Source organism: Prionailurus bengalensis, chromosome B2, assembly GCF_016509475.1.
Source record: "Prionailurus bengalensis isolate Pbe53 chromosome B2, Fcat_Pben_1.1_paternal_pri, whole genome shotgun sequence".
In the NCBI taxonomy this organism is placed as follows: Eukaryota; Metazoa; Chordata; class Mammalia; order Carnivora; family Felidae; genus Prionailurus; species Prionailurus bengalensis.
In genome coordinates this window covers 31,120,980-31,135,872 of record NC_057349.1, presented here as the reverse complement: position 1 = coordinate 31,135,872, position 14,893 = coordinate 31,120,980, and the positions used below count along the sequence as shown (strand labels likewise).

The window sequence follows — 14,893 nt, the reverse complement described above, 5'->3', positions numbered from 1 at the left end:
TAATCCTCTTAAAACATTTTTTCTGATTTCCTTCACTGAGGGTTTCTAGGTTCAACGTGAGGAACATTCCATCCCTTGAAGCATTACCAAAGAGGTCTTTCTTTGAAAAATCCTTCATTTGAGGGGAGCCTGGGGAGCTCAGTTGGTTGGGGTCTGACTTCAGCTCAGGTCATGATCTCACAGTTTGTGACTTCGAGCCCCATGTTGGGCTCTGTGCTGACAGCTCAGAGCCTGGAACCTGCCTCTGATTCTGTGTCTCCCTCTCTCTCTGCCCCTCCCCTGTTCATGCTCTGTCTCTCTCTGTCTCTCAAAAATAAAGAAATGTAAAAAAAAAAATTTAAATCCTTTATTTGAGTGCTCCTTTGGTCTTTGCCATCAACAAAATAGAAAGCAGTAATTACTGTGGCAAAGGCTCAAAAGGGTCACCAAAAGCATAACCACAAGTACCCTGCCTATACCAGGTATCTTTCTCCAGCCTAGAAGGAAAGACTGCCACCCAGCTACTTATAGCCTGAAAAGCTGTTCTGCACCTGATCCTTAACCTAACGGCTTCAGTTCTCTACCTGTCCCTGGAACTATTCAAACAAACCAATAGCATCCTCCTGTGGGAACCAGGAGGCACTTCATCTTCTTGTTGCTACAAAGTCTGCCTCTCACAGCCCTGATGACTCAGTCTGTTCCCAAATGCAACCCTCGTGTGGCCTTACATGAAATGCAGTGTTCTTTTCCCTCAGGCTGTGAGTATATGTAGTAAACTGCTATCAATCTCTTCCGTCCACATTGGGTGATAGGTAATCAGCTATCTCATGCTGAAGGAGGGGGACATCTCATCAAGAGATGAATAGGAGGTGTTCAGAAGACAGGCACATCAGAAAGGAAGAAATAAAACTATCTCTATGCTCATTTGATATGATAGTCTCCATAAAAATCTCATGGAATTTTTCCTCCCCAACACAAAAAACCCTTGTAGAACTAATGAGGGAGTTCATTAAGGTGACAGGATTCAAGAGCAATGCCACTTATAATCACTCAAAATAAGAAAAGAACAGAAACACTAAATTAGAACTCTAAGAGAACATGCACAAGACTCTAAACAGAAATGTTGATGAAAGAAATCAGAGATCTAAATAAATGAAGACTTACCATGTTCATCAGCTGAAAAACTGAACATAGTAAAGATGTCAATTAATTGATATGCCAGTTTAATGCAATTAATATCCAGATCTGAGCACAATTTTTAATAGCTGTAGACACAGTTATTCTAAAATGTATATGGGAAAGCAATGAAAATTAGGATAGATAAAACTAAATTTGATAAAGAAAAACAAAATTGAATGATCACTCCAGCCAAATTGAAGACTGTTCTGTACCTCTGGTAATCAAGACTAATGGGGGTTGTGGAAGGACAGGCACAGAGACTGATAGAACAGTAGAGAGAATCCAGAAATAGACCCACACCAACTTATTTTTAAAATTTTTTAAGTTTATTTTTTAATGTTTATTTATTTATTTTGAGAGAGTGAGAGAGAGACAACATATGAAGGGGAGGGGCAGAGAAAGCAGAAGAGAATCCCAAGTAGGGATTCTCAAGCAGAGACCCCAGGGCTCAAACTCACGAACCGTGAGATCATGGTTTGAGCAGAAATCAAGAGTCAGATGCTTACCCAACTGAGCCACCCAGGCGTCTGCCAACTCATTTTTGACAAGGTGCAATGCAACTCAGTGGAAGATGGGTTGTCTTTTCAAACAATGGTGTTGGAACACATGGATATCCATAGGCAAAAACAAAGCAAACAAAATGGGAGAAAAAAAGGTGTGCCTGAGTGGCTCAGTCGGTTACATGTCTGACTTTGGCTTAGGTCGCGATCTCACAATTCGTGGGTTTGAGCCCCACATCTGGCTCTGTGCTGACAGCTCAGAGCCTGGAGCCTGCTTGGGATTCTGTGTCTCCTTGGCTCTCTGCTCCTCCCCTGCTTGCACACTGTCTCTCTCTCTTTCTCTGTCACAAATATAAATAAGCATTAAGAAAAATGGGAGGGGAAAAAGAAAAGAATTAGACCAATTCTCACACTTTTTATAAAAATTCACTCAAAAGAAATTATAAAAGTCAAGTGTAAAATTAAAAAAAAAACAAGAGGAAATCTTTGGGACAAAATCTTTAGGCCTGGTGAAGAGTTCTTAGACATGACATCAATTGGGCCTTATCAAATTTAAAGACTTATTCTGAAAGATATCCTATTGAGAGACTGAAAAGGTTAGCTACAGACAAAGAGAAAACATTTGCACACCCAAAATATCACAAAGAGCATGTGTCTAGAATCTGCAAAGAACTCTTAGGACTCCACAGTAAACACACACACACACACACACACACACACACACACAGAGGAGACTACTCTAATTACAATATGGATGAAAGACATGAAGAGGCATTTATCAGAGAGAATATTCATATGGAAAATAAGCTCATTGAATGATGTTCAGCATCACTAGACAGGAGTGAAATGCAAATTGAGAATATGCTGAGATATCACTCTTTACCTACAGAAACAGTTAAAATATGAAATAGTGCCAATGCCAAACGATGACGAGAATGCAGAGAAACTGAAGTCTCCTGCACTGACAGGGGACGTGTACTGGTGCAGCCCCCTCTGGAGGATAGTTTGGCAGTTTCTTAAAAAATACACATACACTTCCTTCCTAACCCAGGAGTCACATTTCATGGCCTTTATGTCACAGATGAAAACTCACATTCACACAAAACTGTTCACAAATGTTCACAGCTGCTGTATTTGCTATAATCTCAAACTAGAAACCACCAAAAGGCCCTGCAGTAGGTGAACAGTTAAACAAACTGTGGTGCGTCCATATCATGGAACATTGTCAGCAATGAAAACGAGCAAACTGTGGAAATACCTGACAACCTGGATGGCTCTCAAAGGCATTATGCTCGCAAAAAAGGCCAGTCTTGGAAAGTCCCCTACTGAATGATTCCATCCATCTAACATCCTCAAAATGACAAGTTATAGAGACGGGGCACAGATTAGTGGTTGTCAGGTGTGGAGTGATGGGGTCTGAAGGGAAGTGGTTGTGAATATAGAGGGAAGCAAGAGGGAGATCCCTGTGGTACTGGAATAATTCTGTGCTTGCCGGTGGTGGGGGTCACACAGAAGCACACATGGGATGGAACATAGGCGTATGACTGAACATGCACATTTTACCAGTGTGGTTCCTGGTTTTCATTTTATATTTTTTTAAGATATAATCCTTTTGGGAAACTAGGTAAAGAGGTACACAAGGTCTTTCTATGCTGTCTTTTCAACCTCCTGTGTAACTATAACTATTTCAAAATAAAAAGTTGCCAAAAGGTGGCCTTCTGGCTAAAATCGAGAACCCTCACAACATCAAGTGCTAGCCAGCCAGGGTGTGGTACAATAGGCAAGGCACCATGGTGAATGTTTACAAATCTAAACACGCTGTTACCTTCCAGTCCTGCAATCACACTCCCACGTATTTACTCAAAGAACTGAAAACATAGGTCCACACAAAAACTGATACAAGAATGATTAAAGCAGCTGTGTTCATAATGTGAAAGGTGGAAGTAACCAAGATGTCCTTCGATAGGCGAATGGATAACCTGTGCAACAGCCATAAAATGAAGCATTATTCAGCAATTTTTAAAAAGCTATTAAGCTTTGGGGCGCCTGGGTGGCACAGTCGGTTAAGCGTCCGACTTCAGCCAGGTCACGATCTCGTGGTCCATGAGTTCGAGCCCTGCGTCAGGCTCTGGGCTGATGGCTCGGAGCCTGGAGCCTGTTTCCGATTCTGTGGCTCCCTCTCTCTCTGCCCCTCCCCCATTCATGCTCTGTCTCTCTCTGTCCCAAAAATAAATAAAAACGTTGAGAAAAAAAAATTAAAAAAAAAAGCTATTAAGCTTTGAAAAGACGTGGTGAAAACTTAAATGCATATTGCTAAGCGAATGAATTAGTCTAAGACTAAAAAAGCTCTTACTGTATGATTTCAACTCAGGACATCCTGGAAAAGATTCCTATAATATAAAGAGTGAACCCTAGGCACCCACCCCCGCTGGCAGCTTGTCTGGGGAACCCTCCAGGAGGGGCCAGCTAGTGGTTGGAGTGGCACAGAGGCCAGCCATGTGACGGAAGCTTCCCCAAGCCAGGCTGGCTCCTCTCTCCCACCCCCCTACTTCCCCCCACTCCCATCCACTCCTGCCCCTGCACCTCCTGTCGCTGGCTGGGACTGTGACCAAGACAGAGGCACCCTCAAGTGGAAATAGGTCTGGGACCGAAGTGCTAGGCCCAGAGCAGCATTTATCGGGGGACATCTGCTCTGAGACTCTTGAGTAGTTCAGTGTTCCAACTTCAGCCCAGCACTTTGAGCTGAATTTTCTAACCATCTTGGCCTCTAAGCCCGAAACGGAATTAGTCTCACGACAGCATTAAGGATGAAGATGAGTGGAAAGAATTTGAGCAAAAAGAGGTTTATTACAGTGGCCTCAGAGTTCAGGCAATGCCAATAAGTGAAAAGGAAGAAGATAACGAGAAAAGAGAAGATGCAGGTGATAACCGGGAAGAAGGTGGAGGTGGTGATGGTGGTATAGAAGAATCTTCAGGTCCCTGGAGTAAAACCGCTCCAGTACAAGCACCTCCTGCTGCAATAATCATTACGGAAACCAGCAATGACCAGTGGTGTGTATACGCTGCCTGGAGCCAGGTTAACCACAACGAGGAAAACACTGCAAGGCCCACCAGAAATCTACAGTGCCACACAGTGTCCGGTCCCTGCAGTCCTCTGCCAAGCATGTAGGAAGCTGGGAAATACCGAGCCTTGGTAAGGGCTGACTGCCTCAGGTTTGCTGCCCTGGGTGCAGACTTCATGTGCATCACACCTTCTGAACGCGAAGATTACAGCTAGTTAAGTGTGGTTGTGGAGCTTGAAACCAGCTCTCCTGGATTCCTATCAGAAATCCTGCAGAAAGTCAGCCATCTGGGTTCTGATCTGCTGCAAAAAATGAAAATTTAAGTGACCTTAATGTTAACCTGTCCTGTGCCCCATCCTTAAGGCATACTCTGTAGTGGGCTGTGTTAGACTTCCTGGAATGGGAGCTCTCAAAAGAACTCCTGTGTTCAATAATCTATGTAGGGCTGTGATTTTATAATTTAAAGTGGGAGTTGTATTCTGAGGTAACCACAAGTTAGAGTCAACCGTACTTGGGTCTATCAAGTGGGAGAGGGGGTAGGAGGGGCGTGATCTCATTTCTTTTAGTGATTTTTTTTTTAATTTTTTTTCAATGCTTATTTATTTTTGGGACAGAGAGAGACAGAGCATGAACAGGGGAGAGGCAGAGAGAGAGGGAGACACAGAATCGGAAACAGGCTCCAGGCTCCGAGCCATCAGCCCAGAGCCTGACGCGGGGCTCGAACTCACGGACCGCGAGATTGTGACCTGGCTGAAGTCGGACGCTTAACCGACTGCGCCACCCAGGCGCCCCTCTTTTAGTGATTTTTTATTTGGGTAGTGCTTTTTCTGTTCCGCTAATGTGGAACAGGCCCCTTTTTTTTTTTTTTTTTTTTTGACTTAGAATAAGTTCTTTGACAGAGCATATTGCTTGGTTGAATAAGTAATCTGAAATATGCATTAGGATTGTGACACATCTCATGAATTTTCCAGTCCCTAGAGTGGAACAAAATAAAAGGGCAGTGGATGCAGGGGGCTCTACTTCAGGTGCTGCCAAAGCCTCCTCTAATCAGTTCTACATTGTACAGTAAACTGCAGTGGAAAGAGTGTGGGTTCTGCTCAGGCCACGTGATTCGCTGACCTGTCCTTATAAATTCAGAGCAATGTGATCAGAACCTTAACCTAAAACCCACTTAGGTTTTCACAGATCTTATATGATCTTTGAAAAGATTACCAGACATGCTTGTGCCCCAATTTTTAAGGTATTGGACATTCTGCAGATGCAATGACCATGCCAGCTTAGCTCTGTTCTCAAACTTCTGGTATGTCTATGTTCATTTGAAAAGTCCAGGGCGAGAGAGACAGGTGACATAGCCCTTCTGTTTTTAAAAATTACAGCTTAAACTATCCAGTAATTTTTAGTCCTTAAAGGGACTTCAGGAAGCTACCCAGGATTACTGAAAAGCTTTTCCATCTAATGAGATAGTCTAGTAATTTACTAGTTTTGTATCTTTGGGTCAATAGAAATATTGCAAAGTGATGCATGACCGCTCAGTGCAGAGTCTGGGTTTCTCTATAATAAATCCCTTTGCCAAATGCAAGAGTTGCAGACTTGCTACTGGCCAGAGTGAAGCAAATGAGGGAGTAAAACTGTTCCTGTGGGGGGGGGAGGGGGAACCCCTATGGGAGTTTAGTCTTGATGACAGTGTCAGTGCAGGAATCAGCTCCTGGGAGTTGACAGGATCTCCTGACAGGACCTGCCCACCACACCTGAGCCATAATGGTGTGGTCGGAGGTGGCAGGCAGGATGCCTGGCCTCTGGTGTATTGGGGTGAGTAGCTGAACCAGCCAAGGAGAGGTTGGATGATTAATCAAGAAACAAGAGATTCTTGGTCAAACTGAAGACTTCATGTGGGAACCAAAATTCTTAAATAAACTCTTGGACCTTGAGCCACATATTTCCCCTGAAAAGTATACATTTTTTTTCCAGCAAAATTTTGTTTAGGGGTTATGTTATTGAGGAATGAACTGAGATGAATGTGTGGAACTTTTATTTGGTGGCATACTATACTAGAAATCTAAAGGCCTGCGGGAGATAAAAAATTCCAACTCTTGTTATAACTTTTCGAAAGATTGTGAAATTATAAAAAATGCACATGAATCAAGTTTCAATATACTGTATGCTGGGTAGCTGAGGCAGTCCACTGTATCATCTCTTTCTTTGAATTCTCAGGCATGGTTTGGCAGTGCAAGGACTCTGTAACATTAACAAATTCAATAAAAAGTAAATATATGCAAAAAAATACAAAGAGTGAACCCTAATCTAAACTATGGACATCAGGGAATAGTAATGTATCAGTGTTGGTTCATCAATTGTAACAAATGCAACACACTAATGACAAATGTTAATAAAGGGCGAAACTATTTGTGAAGCAGGAGGAAGATGCAAATTCTGAACTTTGTACTTTCTGCCCAATTTTTCTGTAAACTTAAAACTACGCTTCAAAGGTAAAGTATCCAAAAAATGTCTTATTATATGGAAGTATAGAGATGTTTTCTTTTTTATTCCACATGTGTCTGAGTTTTACTCTATTCCTATTGTACCTGTATTTATAGTAAAAAAATTGAGCTTTGTAAAAGAAATACCTATGCCTATTTTCAAATTTCTGAAGATGTGGCTTTCATTATTTAAGCCATAGGTACAGAAACTTGATAGTTTTTAGTAAGTCCTATAAAGTGATAAAACAGAAACTGAGGCATAAGATAATTTTCAAGAGTTGTTTTTTTGTTTTTGTTTTTGTTTTTTTGAGAATTATTCAAATCTTGCAGTGCCAACCCCAAAATGGTGCAAGTTCTCTGACAGGAGCTTAGGGGAAAGGATTTGATAGAATAGATGCAGAAACAGAGCACAGAAATTACCTGAGTGGCTATACCTTATTCATTGGCCTGACTTGGAAAATCCCAGTTGGCTATTGGTGAATTTTGCTGGGGTATGAGTGCACTTAAAAGAACTGACTCTGGCTTAGGTTTCAGTTTGCTCATGTAAGTTACCAAGATGTTGGAGCCATCTCTGTCTGATGGCCTCCTAGTAAAATTACTCCAACAATTCCCCCATTTTGGTCATCCTTGCACACATGAGAGGTGGACCAAATTTCGTATTAGTGCCTCTCTGTCACCATCAGGGTTAAGTTGTTCTTGTTTCCCTGTGAAACTCTTAAGTTATCAGATCAGGTTCGTGGAAGGTGTTTGCACCTCACCGTTCATGCCATTTCTGCTTCTCCAAGTGCAGTGAGACCATCTGATGTACTGCTGGTGATTATAAACATGTGTTTAAGCCCCTTGAGAGAATGTAGCTTCATGACGACTATCAGGAGAATACCAAGGGACTGAAGTATGTCTCTTAGTCGGGACCCCCAGGTACCAAACCAGTTGGTATCAATGTGTTTTAGCCAAGAAGCTTGTTTTTTTTCCTGTATTTGAGTTTCTGTAACATTAGAGGCATTGATCCAGGAGCAGCAGGAGGTATTTGCTATGGCACAGACTCCTTCTTCAGCTAATAAGCAATCTAAAGCAATTGTATTACCCAAGACCACCTTATCAGTTCAAAACGATCCTTATGGCTAAGTGGTATATTTTGGGGTGATCTATTTTGCTACCCATCAAAGTCATCTTGCTTTGGTTTTTCTGAGATTTTTATCATCGGGCTGTAGAAATTCTGAGAAAAAATAATAGAATTTATCACTTTTGCAACATTATTACCACTAAGTGGTAGACCTCATTACTCTTCTTGCAGTTTTCCTTTAATTTTTTTTTTAACATTTATTTATTTTTGGGACAGAGAGAGACCGAGCATGAACGGGGGAGGGGCAGAGAGAGAGGGAGCCACAGAATCGGAAACAGGCTCCAGGCTCCGAGCCATCAGCCCAGAGCCCGACGCGGGGCTCGAACTCACGGACCGCGAGATCGTGACCTGGCTGAAGTCGGACGCTTAACCGACTGCGCCACCCAGGCGCCCCTCCTTTAATTTTTACAATAACTCAGTATGATAAAAATTCCCACCAGTATATTCGTGAAAGGAATCAGGTAAGTTGAATTAAGTAAGGTATCAGTGAATACACAGCTAGTGAATGTATAGCAAGATGAACCCCAAGTTGACATCAATGCAACATCCCTTATTTGCCACTCTAACAAACTGTCAGGATAATTAATCTTTATGGTTTTGGGTAGGCTCTGCTAGCCATTTAGAAATAAAGATCAAGTAATAGTTTCACAGATAAATGAGCAATATCCCCCTGTGTCTTAAATATTTTTTCCTTCCATTTTAATGTCATGTTCTGCCCAAACTCCCACTTTTTACTTGATTTTTCTACTCAGGGATACATATCCAATCCAAGACTATTCTAGGAATAAGTCAGACCATTCTCCTGGAAATGAAATAGGCATCCAAGACTATGTCAATAAAATGGGTAATGCTGATCCACAACGTTCGATCCTATTTTTCATTAAACCTGGACGGATGTAATTGATATGTAATACTGTAAAGTATATGAATCCTCCTCTATTGTCTCCCCACTCCACTCCCATCTGCTCCTCATCATCAGTCTCACTTATTATCTAACGCTAAACCCTAGGCTTCCACATTCATCCTACCAGAGATCCAGATATGTTATTAACTTAGGGACTCAAGAACCAAAATCAGATTCTGAAACCATTGCTAAGTAGAGATCTCCCAACAAACTCTACTCCAGGGTTTTCCTAGGGGGACTGGACCACAGCAATTGGATTGCTTATGGATTCTACAAGTGAGGCATGGTCCTAATGAACCTCGATATTTCTGATTACTTACAGAATTTATCACACACATTCAACATTAACACATTTCAGGAAGAAAGAATCACATATATTTCCTAGTCCCTATGAAGAACTGGTTTAGACACCAAAACTTCATCTCAGACTCATCAAAAGTTTATTGTGCTCAAAAAATCACAATTACAGTTTGAAGAAACCCAAGCAATAAATGTAGAAATGATGTCTATATTGAACATTCAAAAGGTTCCATAATAGAGAAAGGATCTTCTAGGGTCTATTCCAGAGGCATTACATGGTGATATTAAAATGAAGACAGAAAATGGAGGAAAACATACCCAAGAAGGGGCAACAATCAGGGAATAACTAGATGTCAGAGTCTGGACAGATCAGGAAGGCATCATTATTCTTAGAATAGCTAAAGGGCTGAAAATGCTGGAGAAAAGTTGTCTTCTGTGAGGTGCACAATTGGAGTATTGCTGGGCTCATGAAGCTATTAAAGCACAAATTTCTTCATTGATCTTCTCTTTAGGAAATGCCATTGCCTGTAGCAGGACACACATAGTTACTAAAGTGTTAAGATGAATACTTCAAGCTCTCTTTTCAGATTCCTTCCTTTCTCCCTTGATCCTTTCATTTGGAAAAGTCTCTTTACATTTTTTTTATTTGTTTGTTTGTTTGTTTGTTTTTATGGGGCGCCTGGGTGGCTCTGTCAGTTAAGCATCCAACTTCAGCTCAGGGCATGATCTCACAGTTCACCAGTTTGAACCCTGCATCAGGCTCTGTGCTGACAGCTCAGAGCCTGGAGACTGCTTCAGATTCTGTGTCTCCCTCTCTCTCTGACCCTCTCGTGCATTCTCTCTCTCTCTCTCTCTGTCTCTCAAAAATAAATAAAACATTAAAAAATAATAAAATATAAATATTTTTTATTTTAGAGAGAGAGAGAGCATGAGTGGAGAAGAAGGGTAGAGGGAGAGAGAAAGAGAGAGAGAGAGAGAGAGAGAGAGAGAGAGAATCCCAAGCAGGCTCCACACTCAGCCTGTAGCCTGCTGTGGGGCTCAATCCCACGACCCTGAGATCATGACCTGAGCTGAAATCAAGAATTCGATACTCACCTGCTGAGCCACTCAGGAAACCCTGATTTGGAAAAGTGTCTTAATATTCATCTAACCCAAGTAATAGTAAATACAATCTAGTAAATATAACCTTTCCAACATGAACTGCATCCCCTACTCTCCAAGTAAGCATGAATGAGCAGACCACGGCTTACGTTCTCTTGGAAGTTTCCACACCACTTTTCAGATTACAGAAATAAAAACAGGCAATGGCCTTCAAGGGATTTTCATTTCATCCAGTGAATTTATCTTAACCCCACAAGAGCCAACCTCTGGAAATGTTTCTGAACTGATGTACCGCTTCAGAAAATATAAACCAGAAGTGCCCAGATCCTTCCTAGATCATTTGGTTTATAAGTATTATGTGCATCAATGGTCTTAGGTAGTAAAGATAACTTCCAAGATTGAATTTGTGGTCTAGGTGTACATGTATGCGAAAGAATATGGGATCTTAAAACCTTGGGATACCAGATGATGCCAAAGTCTGATTCTGTCCAGCAAAGATAAATCAAGAGCCATGACTTTCCTGTCATTTTCTGTTAAAGACATCACACATCCTTTTCTCCATTCTGTTTCCTACCCTTGGAAAACTCCATATATGTCTTCCTCTGACCACATGACACCCACCTGTGGATGCCTCACAGAGGCCCTCTGCGTTCACCAGCATTGACCTTGCGCATGCCCTTGATGATGAAGATGGTTCCAACAATGATGCCCACCAGACCCACGATCAGGCCCAGGGCACACACCACATTCTCTGTTGTCTCTGGGAGGGGGGTTTGTGCATCAAACTCTGGGGAAAATAAAACAGAGTACAGTACAGAAGTAATGACAGTCATATGGAGTAGCACCTAGAACCAAATGTAGGGTGTTTAGTCAAATGAATAGTTACTAAACAATTAAATAAGAGGAAGACAGAATGGTGGATGAAAGGAATGCAAATTAACAAGTGGGGGGAGCTGAATAATGGGATAAGACAAGGAATAGGATGTGCAGCAATTGTTATGGATGTGTTAGAGTACTCTGGGTCCCTAAGCACCAGACACATGCATCACGGGAGGAAACCATAGAATGAAGGAGACTGAAGATAGTCCATACCCCAGTGCTTGAGAAGAGGCTCATCCAAACCCCAGTGCTCCACCTTGCAGTCATAGACATCCTCCGTCGAGGGTAGGAAAGGGAGATAGTGGAACTTGCGGAAAAGGTGGTCTTCCCGGGGCAGGAAGACGGTCTCTGACACTCCTGTGGTGACAGGCTTTCCATTTCGAAGCCACGTGACATTGATCACTGGTGGGGAGAACTTGTCGATGAAACAGATGAGGATGTTGGGCTCTCCCAGTTCCACAGGGCTGTTTGAGAGCACCGTCACCTCGGGAGGTTCTGGGGACACATGACAGAAATTAGGCCTCCCTGCTTAGGCTATACCCTCTCCCTCCCACTGAAGCTTTTGAAAAAGCAATTGGAAATGTGCCTGAGAATCTATGCCACAGTCTCAGATACCTATCTCGGATACTCTCCCTCCTGAATTGGAACCAATGTTATGGTATAATATATATTGGGATATTTTAAGTAATGGGTATAATTTTATTTCTGTCTCTCCTGGCATAGATTTGGAGCAATGACTCATAGTATAAGTGACTGTGGATGGTGAGGATAAGATGTGAGCACCTCAGGAAAGGAATAAACTTATATACTGTTCTTGGGCCTTTGGCATGAGAGGTAGGGGCTTGCTGATAGCAACTCTAGGCCCCTGGGAGGGAAAGCCAATCACAATAATGTAACACAAGCCAAAGCATCTGTTTCAAAGTTAGGATTCCAATGTCTAGCAGTGTAGAAGTTACCATTGGTGTTTGGGGTGTTGTTGGAGCGCTTTATCAAGATGTCCAGGTTAGCTTTGTCCACAGCTATATTGGCCAAGGCACCCTGGGCCTCAAAGCTGGCAAAACGTCCAAATTCTTCAAGCCGCCACACTGTCTCCTTCTTTTCCATATCCACATGGAAAATCTCATCACCATCAAAGTCAAACATAAACTCTCCTGATGAGTCAGGCTTCAGATAGAACTCAGCCTGGATGATCACATGCTCCTCTGAAAAGGCAGGAAAGGTGTTAGGGTGGGAGAAGAAAGGTGGAAGAGAGAAAGAAGATCCAGGATGTGAGACAAACATGTTGGCAGGGGCAGTGGAACAATATGGAGTGGAGCTATATGGAGTGAAGGAGTGATGGAGGGCAGGGATGAGTCTGAAGATGAGGGTCAGGTGGAAGACATCCATGTTGAACACAGCTGGAGGGCAGAAATAAAGGGGCAGAGTTAGAGAGGGTGGATTGAAGGAAATGAGGGCTGAAAATCCGAGTCTTGTGAAGCCGTTGTTTGGCTCCATGTTACTAGCTGAGAAATGACTCCCTATTTGGAAATACAGCAGCAGCTCCTGAAAGAGAATTGTTCACTCACTGCATTTTCCTGGCAATTAAATACACTTAGACAAGAATTCTAGGGCATCTCTCAGAACATTGTAATATAAGAAGAGGGGAAAACTGTTTAAAAGGCTGGGTTCTGAACTGTGGAATCAAATTAAATCTTTAATTCTTATTCAGCTACTTAGTAACCTTGAATTGATTAGTTTATCTACTCATATGTTATTTTCCTACTATACTTTCCTGTGGTTTTGCTTCTACCTTGGCTTTGTCTTTGGAATTAAATGAGGCAAGCAAAGTAAGTAATTTCTTAGTACATTTTTAGGCTTGTAACAAGCATTTTAGGGTTAAAGTTGCTTTGTATTTAAGGAACAGAGACACCTCTAGCTTCCCCTTCCATCCCAAGGGAAGAGACTCTATCTTACAAGGTATGTATCTCTATATGTGGCTTTTTCTAGGCAATAGAAACTTAAAATTTCTATCATGGGTCTTGGAGTTGGATTATTACATTACTTATTTCCAGTGTACCTGCCACCCTCTGTGGGATCAGTCTGAGTGAAGGATACTTTTTCATAATACATTTTCACAGAAGTAAACATTTCGTGTGGAGATGACAGAGAATAATAGCAGAATCTCCATATTCTTACTCATTGTTCTACTCTTTTGTGAAAATCACTAAATGATAGTGACCATAGATCATTGTAAAATCTACTGAAGGGGTGAAGGGGATATCCCTCTCCCAAGAGGAAGTAAGTTAAATGCATTTTGTATCAGCATACATACCTGCCCTTACCCTCCCTTGGATAGATTAATTGCTTTTGGTGACTTCCCTTTCTGGTGATCTTCAGTACAATGTCTGTGCTTAAAATATGCTGACAGGATTCAATTGCCAAAACATAACTACCATGTATTTGGCTAAGAACCAATGGTAAGAACTTCTCAAATTTTTTTCCTCATTTAATCATACAAAATTATGTGAGATTTTTAAATTTACTTATTTTCCAGAAAAAGAAATTAAAACCCAGACGTTAGCTTACATTAATGCCTCTCAGAAAATATTTTCACTTCAAGTCTGGCTGATCTCAAAGTCAATGGTATTAATCAATACTCAGCTTTTGTTCCTCTCAACTAAATGTGACTGACTTCAATTTATGATAAGATATTCAAACTATAATTTTTATACTTTCAGATTTAGACCACATGAAGACTGCCACACTTTCCCTTCAGCCCAAAGATTGTCTTGCAAATAGTTACAGTTTATCTCTCAAATGTTCTTAGAGCTTATATCCAAAGTTTTGTTTCTCTTAGCACTTACCTTTGATAGCCAATGATTCCTGAGGACCCATCAGTAAAGCCATGATGAAAAATCCTAGCACTGGGACTCTACTTACGGCCATTTTCTTCTTTGGCGATTTTTTAGGGGTCAGTAGAGCTTAAGAGTGGGGTAGAACTGACAAGAATAAAGGAAAAGAGAATGTAAGGTATGATAGAGTCTGACTGATTAAAATTCAAATAAATTGAGCTGAAGCCAATCAGAAAAACTTTTGAGATGACACATCTGTTGCTAAGGAAAGAGCTCTTGTAAAGGGTCAGGAAAGGAAACACTTCGTTCATTAGATAAAGAAGTAGAGTTTTAATCAATTAATCAAAACAAATAAACAAAAAGAGCAAAAACTCAAGTTTTTGAGAATGTTGTGCATTCAGCCATAGACTGTTTCATCCCAATATAAGTTCTAGAAACAGATGTACCTGAAGCACTGAGAATAAAATCTATGGAAACACCCTGTGTGACAATTAGTGACAGATTATGCCTCTGTGCTGTGATAGCTGGGGAGTTATTTAAGGGACAACAAATCATCTA

The 14,893-nt window shown here is 41.4% G+C and overlaps 1 protein-coding gene across 2 annotated transcripts in view; it reads right to left on the bottom strand.

Annotated features, from left to right (window-relative positions):
- The window catches only part of LOC122489368 (HLA class II histocompatibility antigen, DR alpha chain), a 51,036-nt gene extending 36,531 nt beyond the window's left edge, over positions 1-14,505 (bottom strand). Inside the window, exons 1-5 of one of the 2 annotated variants that reach the window (XM_043591086.1) lie at positions 14,348-14,505; positions 12,461-12,706; positions 11,718-11,999; positions 11,247-11,412; positions 9,642-10,049 (exon numbers count right to left, since the gene is read on the bottom strand). In XM_043591086.1, coding sequence (XP_043447021.1) covers positions 11,258-11,412; positions 11,718-11,999; positions 12,461-12,706; positions 14,348-14,429 — 765 coding nt within the window. In that variant the 5' untranslated portion in view covers positions 14,430-14,505 and the 3' untranslated portion in view covers positions 9,642-10,049; positions 11,247-11,257. Of the gene's footprint in view, positions 1-9,641; positions 10,050-11,246; positions 11,413-11,717; positions 12,000-12,460; positions 12,707-14,347 lie in introns of those variants that run through there. The other variant, XM_043591087.1, reaches the window with a different exon arrangement.
- Positions 14,506-14,893: the final 388 nt, after the last annotated feature.